This window comes from Panulirus ornatus, chromosome 6 (genome assembly GCF_036320965.1).
Source record: "Panulirus ornatus isolate Po-2019 chromosome 6, ASM3632096v1, whole genome shotgun sequence".
Taxonomy (NCBI): domain Eukaryota; kingdom Metazoa; phylum Arthropoda; class Malacostraca; order Decapoda; family Palinuridae; genus Panulirus; species Panulirus ornatus.
Genome location: NC_092229.1, coordinates 23,541,749 through 23,560,057, shown reverse-complemented (window position 1 = coordinate 23,560,057; position 18,309 = coordinate 23,541,749). Strand labels below are relative to the sequence as shown.

General features: G+C 41.5%; 1 protein-coding gene across 1 annotated transcript in view; it reads left to right on the top strand.

The window, feature by feature from the left end:
• Nup214 (nuclear pore complex protein Nup214) overlaps positions 1 to 18,309 on the top strand; it is a 380,758-nt gene that overhangs the window by 116,845 nt on the left and 245,604 nt on the right. The window contains exon 8 of the mRNA XM_071662750.1: positions 5,592 to 5,949. Within this exon, the coding sequence (XP_071518851.1) occupies positions 5,592 to 5,949 (358 nt within the window). The remainder of the gene's footprint in view (positions 1 to 5,591; positions 5,950 to 18,309) is intronic.

Below are 18,309 nucleotides of genomic sequence, written 5' to 3'. Positions count from 1 at the left end.
TTTCCATAGTTCCATTTGCTGCAAAGTCCACTCCTAGATAGATATCTAAAACACTTCACTTTCACTAATTTTTCTCCATTCAAACTTACATCCCAATTTACTTGTCCCTCAACCCTACCAAACCTAATAACCTTGCTCTTATTTACATTTACTCTCAACTTTCTACTTTCACACACTTTCCAGACTCAGTCACCAACTTCTGCAGTTTCTCAGCCGAATCAGCCACCAGAGCTGTGTCATTGGCAAAGACAAAACTGACTCATTTCCCAAGCCCTCTCATCCCCAACAAATTGCATACTTGCCCCCTCTCCAAAACTCTTGCATTCACCTCCCTAACCACCCCATCCATAAACAAATTAAACAACCATGGGGACATCACACACCCCTGCCGCAGATCCACACATCCTCTACCACTTTTGAAACCACACTGTTCTTCCCTAATCTGGTGCTCTGTACATTCCTTCACCCTCTCAATCAATACCCTCCCATACAATTTTCCAGGAATACTCAACAAACTTATGCCTCTGTAGTTTTAGCTCTCTCCTTTATCCTCTTTGCCTTTGTAAAATGGCACTATGCATGCATTCCGCCATTCCTCAGGCACCTCACCATGATCCATACATACATTGAATATCCTTACCAACCAGTCAACAACACAGTCACCCTCTTTCTTAATAAATTCAACTGCGATACCATCCAAACCCACCACCTTGCCAGATTTCATATCCTGCAAAGGGTCTCCCAGACCCTTTCACTTTGCACGCCACCCCAACCAAAATACCCTACATCTGCCACTCTATCATCTTTTACAGACCATATTACTTTGGTGAAAGACCTCAGTTACAGGGAATGGCTGAAAACTCTTATGGCAACTCCCTGTAATGCAAATGGGAGAGGTATGTCATCATTTATACATAGAAAATTGTAAGGGGTATAGTTCCTAACTTTTTTATTATACTTTGTCGCTGTATCCTGTGTTAGCGAGGTAGCGCAAGGAAACAGAAGAAAGAATGGCCCAACCCACCCACATACACATGTATATACATACACATCCACACACAGCACATATGCATACCCGTACATCTCAACGTATACATATATATACACCCACAGACATATACATATATTCACAAGTACATAATTCATACTGTCTGCCCTTATTCATTCCCGTCGCCACCCCGCCCCACACATGAAATGAAAACCCCCTCCCCCAGCATGTGCGCGAGGTAGCGCTAGGAAAAGACAACAAAGGCCACATTTGTTCACACTCAGTCTCTAGCTGTCATTTATAATGCACCGAAACCACAGCTTCCTTTCCTCATCCAGGCCCCACAAAACTTTCCATGGTTTTCCCCAGACGCTTCACATGCCCTGGTTCAATCCGTTGACAGCACGTTGACCCCTGTATATCACATCGTTCCAATTCACTGTATTCCTTGCACGCCTTTCACCCTCCTGCATGTTCAGGCTCCGATCACTCAAAATCGTTTTCACTCCATGTTTCCACCTCCAGTTTGGGCTCCCACTTCTTGTTCCTTCCACCTCTGACACATATATCCTTTGTTCCTAACTTACATTTGGAAATAACATCCTACTAGCATGTTGGGCATGGAGGGATTTGTAGAATACCACCTCAGAAATCCAAAGATGTGTTATGTGTTATGCACAAAGAGAAAGAACTACTTAAACATCTAGAGCCAGAGACTTAGTGTCACCTTGTCATATACCATCAGAACCAGGATGGGATACACTGTAGAGAAGTTTAAGAGTGCACTGGACCAGTACCCACATAGTGTACCAAAGCAGACAGCTTCTGGGGGCTATGTAAACCTAAGGGGCAGTTGCAGCTTCCAACAGCTTGGGCTTGGTTGACCAGTGACCAAATCTAACCCCTGAAGACTGCACCAGGTATTACAGGGTTGATAAAGATGCTTTGTGGAAGGTGCTATTGATATATGGTGAGGGAGGAAAGCTATTAAAAGCAATGAGGAATTTGTTTTAAGAGAGTGTGGCATGTGTGCAAGTAGTTAGAGAGGAGGATGAGCGGATCAAGGGGAAGGTGGCCTGTGGGTGGGTGTATGATATCAATATGGATGCTTAATCCAGTTATGGATGGTGAGGGAGGTAATTGCAAAGGTTTTGGAGAGAGGAGCAGGTATGTAGTCTGCTGGTGGTGGTGGTGGGGGTGGAGGCTGGTAGGTGGGTCAGTTGTTGTTTGCTGATAATACAGCATTGCTGGCGAATTCAAGTGAGAAACTGCAGGAGCTGGTGTTAGAGTTTGGGGGAATCTATGAAAGGAGAAAGTTGAGAGTAATTGTGAATAAAAGCACTTGTAAGTTGAGGAACAGCCTTTCTCTCAACTGCCTCTTCCTTATCCCTTCACTTTTGTTGCTTATTGTATAATATTATTTCCAGCAGCTACTCCTCTGGCATTGTCATGTATTTTAGGTTCATCTGGTATTGTCTTCAGTCATGAGTCCAATCTTCTTTTGAATATTTCTTTGTCACTCCATTTAGATTTTGTAGATCACCCTGTATCACATGGAATAATCATTCCAACTTTCTCACAAGGCAGTCATGTATCTTGGTATTATTTCTGTTTGATATGTTTCTGGGAATTACTCTTTAGGTAATGGTATATTATCCTTGCATGGTTGCTTTAGGGTTCTAAACATTGTTCTTTATTCCCTCAATTTGTTGCCAGGTGGTGCTTAGATTGAGTTAATCTTTTGTCAGTGTTACATTTTCTGGGGATGAGGGAATCTGAGAGTAGAAGCTTTTGAAGTGTGAGGTAAAAGTTGGCTTTCTGTTTCTGCTTTAGGGGTTGGTGGGTAGTTTTGGGGTGTTTTAGGTTGGAGGGCTCCAGTGCTGTTGCAAAGCATTGAGTGACTCCACATTGAAATGGGATTGCATTGGGTCTCTTTTTTTTAATTAAGTGTTAAGTCTGCAGGTGAATGTAGGTTTGTGGCAGGGGTGTGTGATGTCTCCATGGTTGTTTAATTTGTTTATGGATGGGGTTGTTAGGGAGGTGAATGCAAGAGTTTTGAAAAGAGGGGCAAGTATGAAGTCTGTTATGGATGAGAGAGCTTGGGAAGTGAGTCAGTTGTTGTTCGCTGATGATACAGCGCTGGTGGCTGATTCATGTGAGAAACTGCAGAAGCTGGTGACTGAGTTTGGTAAAGTGTGTGAAAGAAGAAAGTTAAGAGTAAATGTGAAGAAGAGCAAGGTTATTAGGTACAGTAGGGTTGAGGGTCAAGTCAATTGGGAGGTAAGTTTGAATGGAGAAAAACTGGAGGAAGTAAAGTGTTTTAGATATCTGGGAGTGGATCTGGCAGCGGATGGAACCGTGGAAGCGGAAGTGAATCATAGGGTGGGGGAGGGGGCGAAAATCCTGGGAGCCTTGAAGAATGTTTGAAAGTCGAGAACATTATCTCGGAAAGCAAAAATGGGTATGTTTGAAGGAATAGAGGTTCCAACAATGTTGTATGGTTGTGAGGCGTGGGCTATGGATAGAGTTGTGCGCAGGAGGGTGGATGTGCTGGAAATGAGATTTTTGAGGACAATGTGTGGTGTGAGGTGGTTTGATCGAGTAAGTAATGTAAGGGTAAGAGAGATGAGTGGAAATAAAAAGAGCATGGTTGAGAGAGCAGAAGAGGGTGTTTTGAAATGGTTTGGGCACATGGAGAGAATGAGTGAGGAAAGATTGACCAAGAGGATATATGTGTCGGAGGTGGAGGGAACGAGAAGTGGGAGACCAAATTGGAGGTGGAAAGATGGAGTGAAAAAGATTTTGAGTGATTGGGGCCTGAACATGCAGGAGGGTGAAAGGCGGGCAAGGAATAGAGTGAATTGGATCGATGTGGTATACCGGGGTTAACGTGCTGTCAATGGATCGAATCAGGGCATGTGAAGCGTCTGGGGTAAACCATGGAAAGTTCTGTGGGGCCTGGATGTGGAAAGGGAGCTGTGGTTTCGGGCATTATTGCATGATAGCTAGAGACTGAGTGTGAACGATTGGGGCCTTTGTTGTCTTTTCCTAGCGCTACCTCGCACACATGAGGGGGGAGGGGGATGGTATTCCATGTGTGGCGAGGTGGCAATGGGAATGAATAAAGGCAGACAGTGTGAATTGTGTGCATGGATATATATGTATGTGTCTGTGTGTGTATATATATGTGTACATTGAGATGTATAGGTATGTATATTTGTGTGTGTGGACGTGTATGTATATACATGTGTTTGGGGGTGGGTTGGGCCATTTCTTTCGTCTGTTTCCTTGCGCTACCTCGCAAACGCGGGAGACAGCGACAAAGCAAAATAATAAAAAATAAGTCTGCAGGTGCTAAGCTGTAAGTGATTTTCTTAGTGCTCAGTTTTGTGTGGTTTGCAGCTTTTTTATATTTGCTTTTAAGAGGATGGAAGACCAGGCAGGAGAGACATGATGTTAAGTGGAACAGATGAACTGTTTGTAGAGGATGCTAATGGATTCTTTTCTTGCCTAAATCTGGTGCTAGTTAGTGTTCTGAAGGCATTTAGTTTGTATATTGGTTTTGTGCTGATGTTATTGGTATGGGGAGTTAATGTGTTAAATATGATGCCAAGAATGGTTGTTGTAGTCTTTCTTTGTGATGGTTGACTCTGTAACTGACAATGTTTTCTTTATAGAGAAATTGAAAAATTTTGGAATGTTACAAGTTTATTCTACACTTTTTTTTTTATAGAACTTGTTCTTCTTTTCTTATTCTTCAATATTTTTCAATACTCACTTTCATCTTACCAATACTATCTTGCTTTGATATCAAGTTCTCTCAGGAGTACGACTCTTCTTTGGCCATTTAACATGTTAGATGATATGCTTCATCTTTGATCTTAATCTCGATACTCATCCATTGGTACCCTTTTAATAGACTTCATAGAGACTCTTGTAATACTTTTTAATGCTCAGACTCTGTTTATGTCTGTGTTTGTGTCTTATGGGAATATGTCTTAGATGAGATTCAACCAGGGTCTGTTTAGTAAAGTAGACACCAGGGAAAGGAATGTGACAATGTCTTTTTATCACCTTAGCCCTAGCTCTTGATTGTTTACTTGTGATTTACTTAGGTGGTTTGACCTCATTATCCACGTTCAAAAAGTATCCTCAGCTGAGGAAAGCTAAACTTCCTTATCCTGTCATTATTAAAGTTCAAAAAGTATCTTCAGTGGGGAAAGCTCAACTTCCTTATCCTAGCAGTTGGATCTGCAGATATAGCTTTTATTATGATCATATCGAGTGATCTTTCATAAGAATGATCCCTTCTGCTGATATAGATGCAAGAGTATCTTGAAAATATAATTCAGTTTATTATACCATTTGTGACTGCATTTTAGTTTATGATTCTACATCAATTTATTACTTTATTGTATCTCATTTTCAGCCTTTGGAATGTTTACTGGGTTATTTTTTGTTATGATAGATATTTGAAGGGATTGTTTTTGAATTGCAATTTGAGTAATGTATGTTCTTTTGTTATTGAAATATGGGTTATATTGTTATCAACCATGTTAGTGAATGACTTGTTAAAGGATTTCAACTTCATATATCATTACAGATCAAAGCACCACTGGCCCTTGTCCTGTAATTTACACCCTGTCAACTGGAGGCGAACTAAACATGTTCCATGTTGTTAATAACAAGCAAGATGCTGAAACCCTGACCACCCTTCCTGAAGGCTTACCTAAAAGTGGACACCGCACTCCCAAGCAGTATGGAGGAGCCTCCAGTTATAGTATTCCTGCAGCTGATACTTCTGCTGACACTTCAGTATTTACTGCCATTGCAGTTGCTGATCCTTTAGAAAGTCATATTAGCACTCCAACTATGTCATCTGCTTCTGCTGGTGATCTATCATTTTCCAAGTGTGCTTCTGTTGGTGCTGCTTTTCCTGTTTCACCAAATTTATTTAGCAGGTATGTAAATCGCTAGAATGAAGGAGGAGGACATACAGGGTATGATTATGTAAGTTGAAGATACTGATGAACTGTAAGAGCTCGAAAATTTCTGAATGTAGTGAGTGTAATAATTGCTTTTGATCCTATGTATACAGTACACAGTGAAAGAGAAAAATCTGCGCTTGGGATTTGCCCAATGCATGTACAGTGAAAGGCAAATATCAGTTCTTCGGAATTGGAGGAAAGCATGAAAGGCATGCATTCTGGTGTGCATTTCCTCGCATATTGCAAATGTTTGGTGTCTCAGAGCATTTCTTCCACTCTCACGTCACTGAGTTTTCTAAGATAAAGGTTAAAAGAAATTCTTAAATTTCAGATTTTTTTGGATATTTATTTACAAATTTTAGATGGATTTAAACAGCTTTTTTTTTTTTTTTTTGTGACCAGATGTAGTACAACTGTATGGCATTGGCTAGAGGATTAACTGTTGATACTGTATCTCGCTTCTCAGAGGCATAGGCCCATGAATTTTGTATTTACTTTCATTTCTTTACATAAAAAACCGAAAGTATAGTAACAAATTATAACCAGAGCATTATCATAACACGTATTATGGAATAATAATCATTGTTCATTTTGTATATTTTTTATACTTTGTCACTGTCTCCTGCGTTAGCGAGGTAGCGCAAGGAAACAGACAAGAGAATGGCTGAACCCGCCCACATACACATGTATATACATACACGTCCACACACGCACATATACACACCTATACATCTCAACGTATACATATATATATACACACATAGACATATATATACACATGTACATAATTCATACTGTCTGCCCTTATTCATTCCTGTCGCCACCCCATCACACATGAAATGGCAACCCCCTCCCCCCACATGTGTGCAAGGTAGGGCTAGGAAAAGACAACAAAGGCCACATTCGTTCACACTCAGTCTCCAGTTGTCATGTATAATGCACCAAAACCACAGCTCCCTTTCCACATCTGGGCCCCACAAAACTTTCCATGGTTTGCCCCAGACGCTTCACATGCCATTGACAGCTCGTCGACCCTGGTATACCACACCGTTCCAATTCACTCTATTCCTTGCACGCCTTTCACCCTCCTGCATGTTCAGGCCCCAATCACTCAAAATCTTTTTCACTCCATCTTTCCACCTACAATTTGGTCTCCCACTTCTCGTTCCCTCCACCTCTGACACATATATCCTCTTGGTCAATCTTTCCTCACTCATTCTTTCCATGTGACCAAACCATTTCAAAACACCCTCTTCTGCTCTCTCAACCACGCTCTTTTTATTACCACACATCTCTCTTAATGTTTCATTACTTACTCGATCAAACCACCTCACACCACATATTATCCTCATACATCTCATTTCCAGCACATCCACCTTCCATCGCACAACTCTATCTATAGCCCACACCTTGCAACCATCTAACATTGTTGGAACCACTGTTCCTTCAAACATACCCATTTTTGCTTTCCAAGATTATGTTCTTGACTTCCACTCATTTTTCAGCACTCCCAGAACTTTCGCCCCCTCCCCCACCCTATGATTTACTTCCGCTTCCATGGTTCCATCCGATACCAAATCCACTCCCAGGTATCTAAAGCCATTCACTTCCTCTAGTTTTTCTCCATTCAAACTTACGTCCCAGTTGACTTGTCCCTCAACCCTACTGAACCTAATAACCTTGCTCTTATTCACATTTACCCTCAGCTTTCTTCTTTCACACACTTTACCAAACTCAGTCACCAGCTTCTGCAGTTTTTCACCCAAATCAGCCACTAGCTCTGTATCATCAGCAAACAACAACTGACTCACTTCCCAAGCCCTCTCATCCACAACAGACTGCATACTTGCCCCTCTCTCCAAAACTCTTGCATTCACCTCCCTAACAACCCCATCCATAAACAAATCAACCATGGAGATATCATGCACCCCTGCCGCAAACCAACATTCACTGAGAACCAATCACTTTCCTCTCTTCCTACTCGTACACATGCCTTACATCCTCGATAAAAACCTTTCACTGCTTCTGGCAACTTGCCTCCCACACCATATATTCTTAGTACCTTCCACAGAGCATCTCTATCAACTCTTATCATATGCCTTCTCCAGATCCATAAATGCTACATACAAATCCATTTGCTTTTCTGAGTATTTCTTACATACATCCTTCAAAGCAAACACCTGATCCACACATCCTCTACCACTTCTGAAACCACACTGCTCTTCCCCAATATGATGCTCTGTACATGCTTTCACCCTCTCAATCAATACCCTCCCATATAATTTTCCAGGAATACTCAACAGACTTTTTTTTTTTTTTTTTTTTTTTGCCGCTGTCTCCCGCGTTTGCGATGTAGCGCAAGGAAACAGACGAAAGAAATGGCCCAACCCACCCCCATACACATGTATATACATACGTCCACACACGCAAATATACATACCTACACAGCTTTCCATGGTTTACCCCAGACGCTTCACATGCCTTGATTCAATCCACTGACAGCACGTCAACCCCGGTATACCACATCGCTCCAATTCACTCTATTCCTTGCCCTCCTTTCACCCTCCTGCATGTTCAGGCCCCGATCACACAAAATCTTTTTCACTCCATCTTTCCACCTCCAATTTGGTCTCCCTCTTCTCCTTAACAGACTTATACCTCTGTAATCTGAGCACTCACTCTTATCCCCTTTGCCTTTGTACAATGGCACTATGCATGCATTCCGCCAATCCTTAGGCACTTCACCATTAGTTATTTTTTTTTTTCATACTATTCGCCATTTCACACGTCAGCAAGGTAGCACTAAGAACAGAGGACTGAGCCTTTGAGGGAATATCCCCACTTGGCCCCCCTCCTCCGTTCCCTCATTAGGAAAACCAAAAACAAGAGGGGAGGATTTCCAGCCCCCTGCTCCCTTCCCTTTTAGTCGCCTTCTACGACATGCAGGGAATACGTGGGAAGTATTCTTTCTCTCCTATCCCCAGGGATAGCCATTAGTTATACATACATTAAATATCCTTACCAACCAGTCAAGAACACAGTCGCCCGCTTTTTTAATAAATTCCACTGCAGTACCATCCAAACCCACTGCCTTGCCGGCTTTCATCTTCCGCAGTGCTTTTACTACCTCTTCTCTGTTTACCAAATCATTCTCTCTAACCCTCTCACTTCACACATCACCTCGGCCAAAACACCCTATATCTGCCACTCTATCATCTAACACATTCAACAGACCTTCAAAATACTCACTCCATCTCCTTCTCACATTTACACTACTAGTTATCACCTCCCCATTAGCCCCCTTCACCGATGTTCCCATTTGTTCTCTTGTCTTACGCACTTTATTTACCTCTTTCCAAAACATCTTTTTGTTCTCCCTAAAATCTAATGATACTCTCTTACCCCATCTCTCATTTGCCCCTCTTTTTCACCTCTTGCACCTATCTCTTGACCTCCTGCCTCTTTATTTTATACATCTCCCAATCATTTGCAGTATTTCCCTGCAAAAATCATCCAAATGCCTCTCTCTTCTCTCTCTCACTGATAATCTAACTTCTTCATCCCACCACTCACTACCCTTTCTCATCTGCCCACATCCCATGCTTCTCATGCCACGAGCAACTTTTGCGCAAGCCATCACTGCTTCTTTAAATACATCCCATTCCTCCCTCACACCCCTTACGTCCTTGGCTCTCACCATTTTCCATTCTGTACTCAGTCTCTCCTGGTACTTCCTGACACAAGTCTCCTTCCCAAGCTCACATACTCTCACCACTCTCTTCACCCCAACACTCTCGCTTCTTTTCTGAAAACCTCTACAAATCTTCACCTTTGCCTCCACAAGATAATGATGAGACATCACTCCAGTTGCACCTCTCAGCACATTAATGTTAATCCAAAAGTCTCTCTTTTGCACGCATATCAATTAACACGTAATCCAATAACGCTCTCTGGCCATCTCTCTTACTTACATACGTATACTTATGTATATCTCTCTTTTTAAACCAAGTATTCCCAATCACCAGCTTTTTTTCTGCACAAATCTACAAGCTCTTCACCATTTTCATTTACAACCCTGAACACCCCATGTACACCAAATTTTCCCTCAACTGCCACATTACTCACCTTTACATTCAAATCACCCATCACTATAACCCAGTCTTGTGCATGAAAACTACTAACACACTCACTCAGCTGCTCCCAAAACACTTACCTCTCATGATCTTTCTTCTCATGCCCAGGTGCATATGCACCAATAATCACCAATCCCTCTCCATCCATTTTCAACAAACCTTCAAAATACTCACTCTATCTCCTTCTCACATCACCACTACTTGTTATCACCTCCCCATTAGCCCCATTCACCGATGTTCCTATTTGTTGTCTTGTCTTACACTCTATCACACACTCCCACCACTCCTGTTTTAGGTTTAGTGCTACTCCTTCCCTTGCTCTTGTCCTCTCACCAGCCCTTTGACTTTACTTCCAAAACATTCCCAAACCACTCTTCCCCTTTACCCTTAAGCTTTGTTTCACTCAGAGCCAAAACATCCAGGTTCCTTTCCTCATACATACCACCTATCTCTCCTTTTTTCTCATCTTGGTTACATCCACACACATTTAGACACCCCAATCTGAGCCTTCGAGGAGGATGAGCACTCCTCGTGTGACTCCTTCTTCTGTTTCCCCTTTTAGAAAGTTGAAATACAAGGAGGGGAGGGTTTCTAGCTCCCCGCCTCCATCCCCTTTAGTCGCCTTTTACGACCCGTGAGGAATGTGTGGGAAGTATTCTTTCTCCCCTATCCCCAGGGATAGTAATGACAGGACAGCTAAAGTGATGGGAGCAAGGAGTTGGAAACCCTCCCTCTTTTGTATTTTAGGTTTTAAAAGAGGAAACAGAAGGAGTCAAGCATGAGATGCTCATTTATTTTGAAGGATCATATTAGGGTTTCTAAATGTGTTTGCGTATAACGAAGGTGAGAAGAGAGGAGAGATAGCTTGTATGTTTGAGGAAAAAAAATGTGGATGTTCTGACTGTGTGAAATGAAGCTCATTTGTAAAGGGTTTGAATGATTTCAAATAACTTGGATTATTATTATTATTATTTATTTTTCATTTTGCTTTTTCGCTGTCTCCCGCGTTAGTGAGGTAACGCAAGGAAACAGACAAAAGAATGGCCCAACCCACCCACATACACATGTATATACATACACGTCCACACCCGCAAATATACATACCTATACATCTCAACATATACATATATATACACACATAGACATATACATATATACACATGTACATAATTCATACTGTCTGCCTTTATTCATTCCCATCGCCACCCCGCCACACATGAACTAACAACCCCCTCCCCCTCATGTGTGCGAGGTAGCGCTAGGAAAAGACAACAAAGGCCCCATTCGTCCACACTCAGTCTCTAGCTGTCATGTAATGATGCACCGAAACCACAGCTCCCTTTCCACATCCAGGCCCCACAGAACTTTCCATGGTTTACCATGGTTTATTATTTTTTTTTTTTTATTATACTTTGTCGCTGTCTCCCGCGTTTGCGAGGTAGCGCAAGGAAACAGACGAAAGAAATGGCCCAACCCCCCCCTACACATGTATGTACATACGTCCACACACGCAAATATACATACCTACACAGCTTTCCATGGTTTACCCCAGACGCTTCACATGCCTTGATTCAATCCACTGACAGCACGTCAACCCCGGTATACCACATCGCTCCAATTCACTCTATTCCTTGCCCTCCTTTCACCCTCCTGCATGTTCAGGCTCCGATCACACAAAATCTTTTTCACTCCATCTTTCCACCTCCAATTTGGTCTCCCTCTTCTCCTCGTTCCCTCCACCTCCGACACATATATCCTCTTGGTCAATCTTTCCTCACTCATTCTCTCCATGTGCCCAAACCACTTCAAAACACCCTCTTCTGCTCTCTCAACCACGCTCTTTTTATTTCCACACATCTCTCTTACCCTTACGTTACTCACTCGATCAAACCACCTCACACCACACATTGTCCTCAAACATCTCATTTCCAGCACATCCATCCTCCTGCGCACAACTGTATCCATAGCCCACGCCTTGCAACCATACAACATTTTTGGAACCACTATTCCTTCAAACATACCCATTTTTGCTTTCCGAGATAATGTTCTCGACTACCACACATTCTTCAAGGCCCCCAGAATTTTCGCCCCCTCCCCCACCCTATGATCCACTTCTGCTTCCATGGTTCTATCCGCTGCCAGATCCACTCCCAGATATCTAAAACATGGCATGGTTTATTATTATTATTTTTCTTTTTCTTTTAAACTATTTGCCATTTCCCGCATTTGCGAGGTAGCTTTAAGAACAGGGGACTGGGCCTTTTTTGGAATATCCTCACCTGGCCCCTTCTGTTCCTTCTTTTGGAAAATTAAAAAAAAAAAAAAATGAGAGGGGAGGATTTCCAGCCCCCCGCTCCCTCCCCTTTTAGTCGCCTTCTACGACACGCAGGGAATACGTGGGAAGTATTCTTAATCCCCTATCCCCAGGGATATTATTATTATTATTATTATTATTATTATTATTATTATTAATATTATTATTATTACTATTATTATTATTATGGATTGAACCAGGGCATGTGAAGCATCTGGGATAAACCATTGAAAGTTTTGTGGGGCCTGGATGTGGAAAGCGAGCCGTGGTTTCGGTGCATTACACATGACAGCTAGAGACTTTGTGTGAATGAATGTGGCCTTTTTTGTCTTTTCCTAGCACTTCCTTGCATGTGTGCATGGGGGGAGGTCGGTGCCTTTTCATGTGTGGCAAGGTGGCGATGGAATGGATGAAGGCAGCAAGTATGAATATGTATATGTCTGTGTATGTATACGTATGTATACGTTGAAATGTATAGGTATGTATATGTGTGTGGGCATTTATGTATATACACGTGTATGTGGGTGGGTTGGGCCATTCTTTCGTTTGTTTACCTTGCTAACATGGGAGACAGTGACTAAGTACAATAATAAAATAAGATTATTATTATCATTATTTATCTGAAATTGGGGAGATGGAATTCTGCTTTTGTATTTCCCACGTGTCGTACTGGACAGCTAAAGTGATGGGAGCAAGGAGTTGGAAACCCTCCCTTTTTGTATTTCAGTTTTTAAAAAAGGATACAGAAGGAGTCAGGCATGAGAGGGTATCTAAATGTGTTTGCGTATAACCAAGATGAGAAGAGAGGAGAGATAGCTTGTATGTTTGAGGAAAAAAAAGTGGATGTTCTGACTGTGTGAAATGAAGCTCAGTTGTAAAGGGGTCGAATGATTTGGAATTTTCATAGAAGTAACGTCAGGAGTTGATGAGAGGACAAGACCCAAGGAAGTAGTGCTCCTCCAGAAGCAGGAGTTCTGGGAGTGTGTTATAGTGTATGGAAGTAAATTCTAGATTGATGTGGGTAAAACTGAAGATGGGTGGAGAGAGATGGGTGATTATTGGTGCTTATGCACCTGGTCATGAGAAGAAAGATCTTGGGAGCAGCTGAGTGAGTGTGTCAACAGCTTTGGTGCTCGAGACTGGGGATTAGTGATGGGTGATTTGAATGTGAACGTGAGTGATGTGGCAGTTTAAGGTATAATTGGTGTACATGGGTATTTAGTGTTATGAATGGAAATGGTGAAGAGCTTGTGGATTTGTATGCAGAAAGAAGACTGGTGATTGGGAATACTTGGTTTTAACAGAGATATATACCGTTATACATATGTGATTAGGAGAGGTGGTCAGCAGACATTATTAGATTGCCTTAATTGATAGGCATATAAAGAGAAACTTTTGAGTATATATGTGCAGAGAGGGACAGCTGATCACTATCATCTGGAAGCATAGGTGAAGATTTGTAGAGGTTTATGGAAAAAGGAAAACAATGTAGGGGAGAAGAAAGTGGTTAGAGTAAGTGAGCTTGGAAAGGAGGCTAGTGTGAAGAAATACCACCAGAGATCGAGTGTATAATGAAAAAAGATGAGAACAAATGATGTAAAGGGAGTGGATGAGGATTGGAAGGTATTTTGAGAACAAGCGATGGCATGTACAAGAGATGCATGTGGCATGTGAAAAGTGGGAGGTAGACAGATTAGAGAGGGTATTATTTGGTGGGATGAAGAAGGAAAGCCGCCAGTGAAATAGAAAAGAGAGGCGTTTGGATGATACTTGCAAGGAAGGAGTGCAGGTGACTGAGAGGTGTATAAGAGAAAGTGGCAGGAGGTAAAGAAGGTGCAAGAGTTGAAAAAGAGGGCAAATGAGAGTTGGGGTGAGAGAGTTCATTGAACTTCAGGGAGAATAAAAAGATGTTTTGGAAGGAGGTAAATAGCATGCATAAGACAAGAGAACAAGTAGGAGCATTGGTGAAGGGGCAAGTGACAACAGGTAGTGATGAAGTGAGGAGGAGATGGAGTGAGCATTTTGAAGGTTTGTTAAATGTGTTGGACGATAGAGTGGCAAATGTTGAGTGTTTTGGTCAGGATGGTGTGCAAAGTGAGAGTCGGGGAAAGTGGTTTGATGAAGAGAGAAGAGGTGGTGAAAACCTTGCGGATGATGAAATCCAGCAAGGCTGCAGGTTTGGATGGTATTGCACTTGAATTTATTAGGAAAGGGGGTGACTGTGCTGTTGATTGGTTGGCAAGGATATTCAGCATATGTATGGATCATGGTGAAGTGCCTGAGGATTGGTAGAATGCATGTATAGTGCCAATGTACAAAGATAGAGGGGATAAAGGTGGGTGTGCAAACTACAGAGGCGTAAGTTCAATGACTATTTCTGGAAAATTATATGGGAGAGTATTGATTGAGAAGGTGAAGGCATGTACAGAGCTTCAGATTGGGGAGGAGCAGTGTGGTTTCAGAAGTGGTAGAGGATGTGTGGATCTGGTGTTTGCTTTGAAGAATGTTTATGCAAAATACTTAGAAAAACAGATGGATCTCTATGTAGCATTTATGGATCTGGAGAAGGCATATGATAGGGTTGATAGAGATGCTTTCTGGAAGTTCTTAAGAGTATATGATGTGGGAGGTAAGCTGCTAGAACAGGGATCGGTAACCTTTTTGCCTTTACTGGCCAGATCATATAGTAATGAGTGGATGGTGTGCCAGATAAATGACATAAAAAACTCAAGATATGTAGATTATTCATTTGAATACATCTAGTTATATTTTGCCTCAAATGACCGAATAACACATGCTAGAAAATCATTTGTGCTTAACCATGTTTGCCAATTTGTCTTAATTTTTTCTATCAAGACATATTTTGAATCTATTAAAAAGACCCAAAGAATCCTTAAAACAAAAAATTATGAAAATGATGCATTGAATGGTATGATGAAATAGAAAATCAACTAATTCTAATGCAAACAGTCAGTGATTCAATGTGAAACTTGATGTTGTTTGTTGCTTGAAAGCTTCTCAATGTTAGGTGTCAGACTTGTTGTGTCTAGAGCAAGACATTATCTAGATGGGCGTCAGTCAGTCTTGTTCTCTAACAGTTATTGGTGTTTCATTTTTTGAAATAATTGCTTGCACAGATAAGCGCACTAAATTAGGATACTTTGACATCATTTCATTTCTTATTTTCAACAAAGCTTCAAAAATGTCTGCTCCTGTAACCGTGTCCTTCATAGGAATTTTTTTTTTATTTTGCCTTGTCGCTGTCTCCTGCGTTAGCGAGGTAGCACAAGGAAACAGACGAAAGAATGGCCCAACCCACCCACATACACATGTATATACATACACTTCCACACGCAAATATACATAACTATACATCTCAATGTATACATATATATACACACACAGACATATACATATATACACATGTACATAATTCATACTATTTTATATTATTATTATACTTTGTCGCTGTCTCCCGTGTTTGCGAGGTAGCGCAAGGAAACAGACGAAAGAAATGGCCCAACCCCCCCCCATACACATGTATATACATACGTCCACACACGCAAATATACATACCTACACAGCTTTCCATGGTTTATCCCAGACGCTTCACATGCCTTGCTTCAATCCACTGACAGCACGTCAACCCCGGTATACCACATCGCTCCAATTCACTCTATTCCTTGCCCTCCTTTCACCCTCCTGCATGTTCAGGCCCCGATCACACAAAATCTTTTTCACTCCATCTTTCCACCTCCAATTTGGTCTCCCTCTTCTCCTTGTTCCCTCCACCTCCGACACATATATCCTCTTGGTCAATCTTTCCTCACTCATCCTCTCCATGTGCCCAAACCACTTCAAAACACCCTCTTCTGCTCTCTCAACCACGCTCTTTTTTATTTCCACACATCTCTCTTACCCTTACGTTACTCACTCGATCAAACCACCTCACACCACACATTGTCCTCAAACATCTCATTTCCAGCACATCCATCCTCCTGCGCACAACTCTATCAATAGCCCACGCCTCGCAACCATACAACATTGTATAAACTGAAAAATCACAGAATCAACCAAAAGAGTAATAATTAATTACTTATTTACTTATTTTCCAGATCTGAACTCAACATGAAAAATAATCCTTATGCTGTGGCTTTCAAGCAAATCTATTACACTCACAAAGATAACAGACACTGCAAATCTATTACTCACAAAAATACAAAAAATTACAGGCAATAGTTGCATTTCCCCCCAAAAAAACCTTGTTTTATCATTTTAAGACATTATGAAATGCTTATATAGCTGAAAGAATTAAAAAATGTAGTAATTTCCAGAAATGACAGACACCTAAAAGAGTAACCATTAAGTAGTTCATGTCAAGGTCCTGCAATATATAGTTCGACTCCAGATTTCGATTAAGCATGAAAATTATTACTTATATTGAGGTTTTCAAACAAATCTAATAGCCTGAAAAAACAAATAAACAATAAGATATAAAGGAATTTTTAAGCCCAAAAACCTTTTTGTTTTAAAACTGACATAATGAAATGCTTCTTTACTTGAAATAATCGTAGAAAGTACCTTGTAATACTACTATAACCTGAATGATATCCAATTCAAGCCAAATATTCACAGAATTGTCCAAAGGAGTAACTATCAAGTCCTCATTTACATGCCTTTACATCCACAAATATATATTTCAACCACAGATTTGAATTCAGCAAGTAAAATAGTCCTTACATTAGGTTTTCAAGGAAAACTATTACCCCCACAAAAAAAATTACAGGTAATTCATACTGTCTGCCTTTATTCATTCCCATCACCACACATGAAATAACATCCCCTACCCCCCTCATGTGTGCGAGGTAGCGCTAGGAAAAGACAACAAAGGCCACATTCGTTCACGCTCAGTCTCAAGCTGTCATGTGATAATGCATCGGAACCACAGCTCCCTTTCCACATCCAGGCTCCACAGAACTTTCCGTGGTTTACCCCAAACGCTTCACATGCCCTGGTTCAATCCATTGACAGCACGTCGACCCCGGTATACCATATCGTTCCAATTCACTCTATTCCTTGCACGCCTTTCACCCTCCTGCATGTTCAGGCCCCGATCACTCAGAATCTTTTTTACTCCATCTTTCCACCTCCAATTTGGTCTCCCACTTCTCGTTCCCTCCACCTCTGACACATATATCCTCTTTGTCAGTCTTAGCTTGCTCATTCTCTCCATGTGACCAAACCATTTAAAAATACCCTCTTCTGCTCTCTCTCAACCACACTCTTTTTATTACCACACATCTCTCTTACCCTTACATTACTTACTCGATCAAACCACCACACACCACATATTGTCCTCAAACATCTCATTTCCAGCACATCCATACTCCTCCGCACAACTCTATCCATAGCCCATGCCTCGCAACCATATAACATTGTTGGAACCACTATTCCTTCAAACATACTCATTTTTGCTTTCGGAGATAATGTTCTCGACTTCCACACATTCTTCAAGGCTCCCAGAATATTTGCCCCCTCCCCACCCTATGATTCACTTCCGCTTACATGGTTCCATCTGCTGCCAAATCCACTCCCAGATATCTAAAACACTTCACTTCCTCCAGTTTTTCTCCATTCAAACTTACCTCCCAATTTACTTGACCCTCAACCGTACTGTACCTAATAACCTTACTCTTATTCACATTTACTCTCAGCTTTCTTCTTTCACACACTTTACCAAACTCAGTCACCAGCTTCTGCAGTTTCTCACATGAATCAGCCACCAGCGCTGTATCATCAGCAAACAACAACTGACTCACTTCCCAAGCTCTCTCATCCACAACAGACTGCATACTTGCCCCTCTTTCCAAAACTCTTGCATTCACC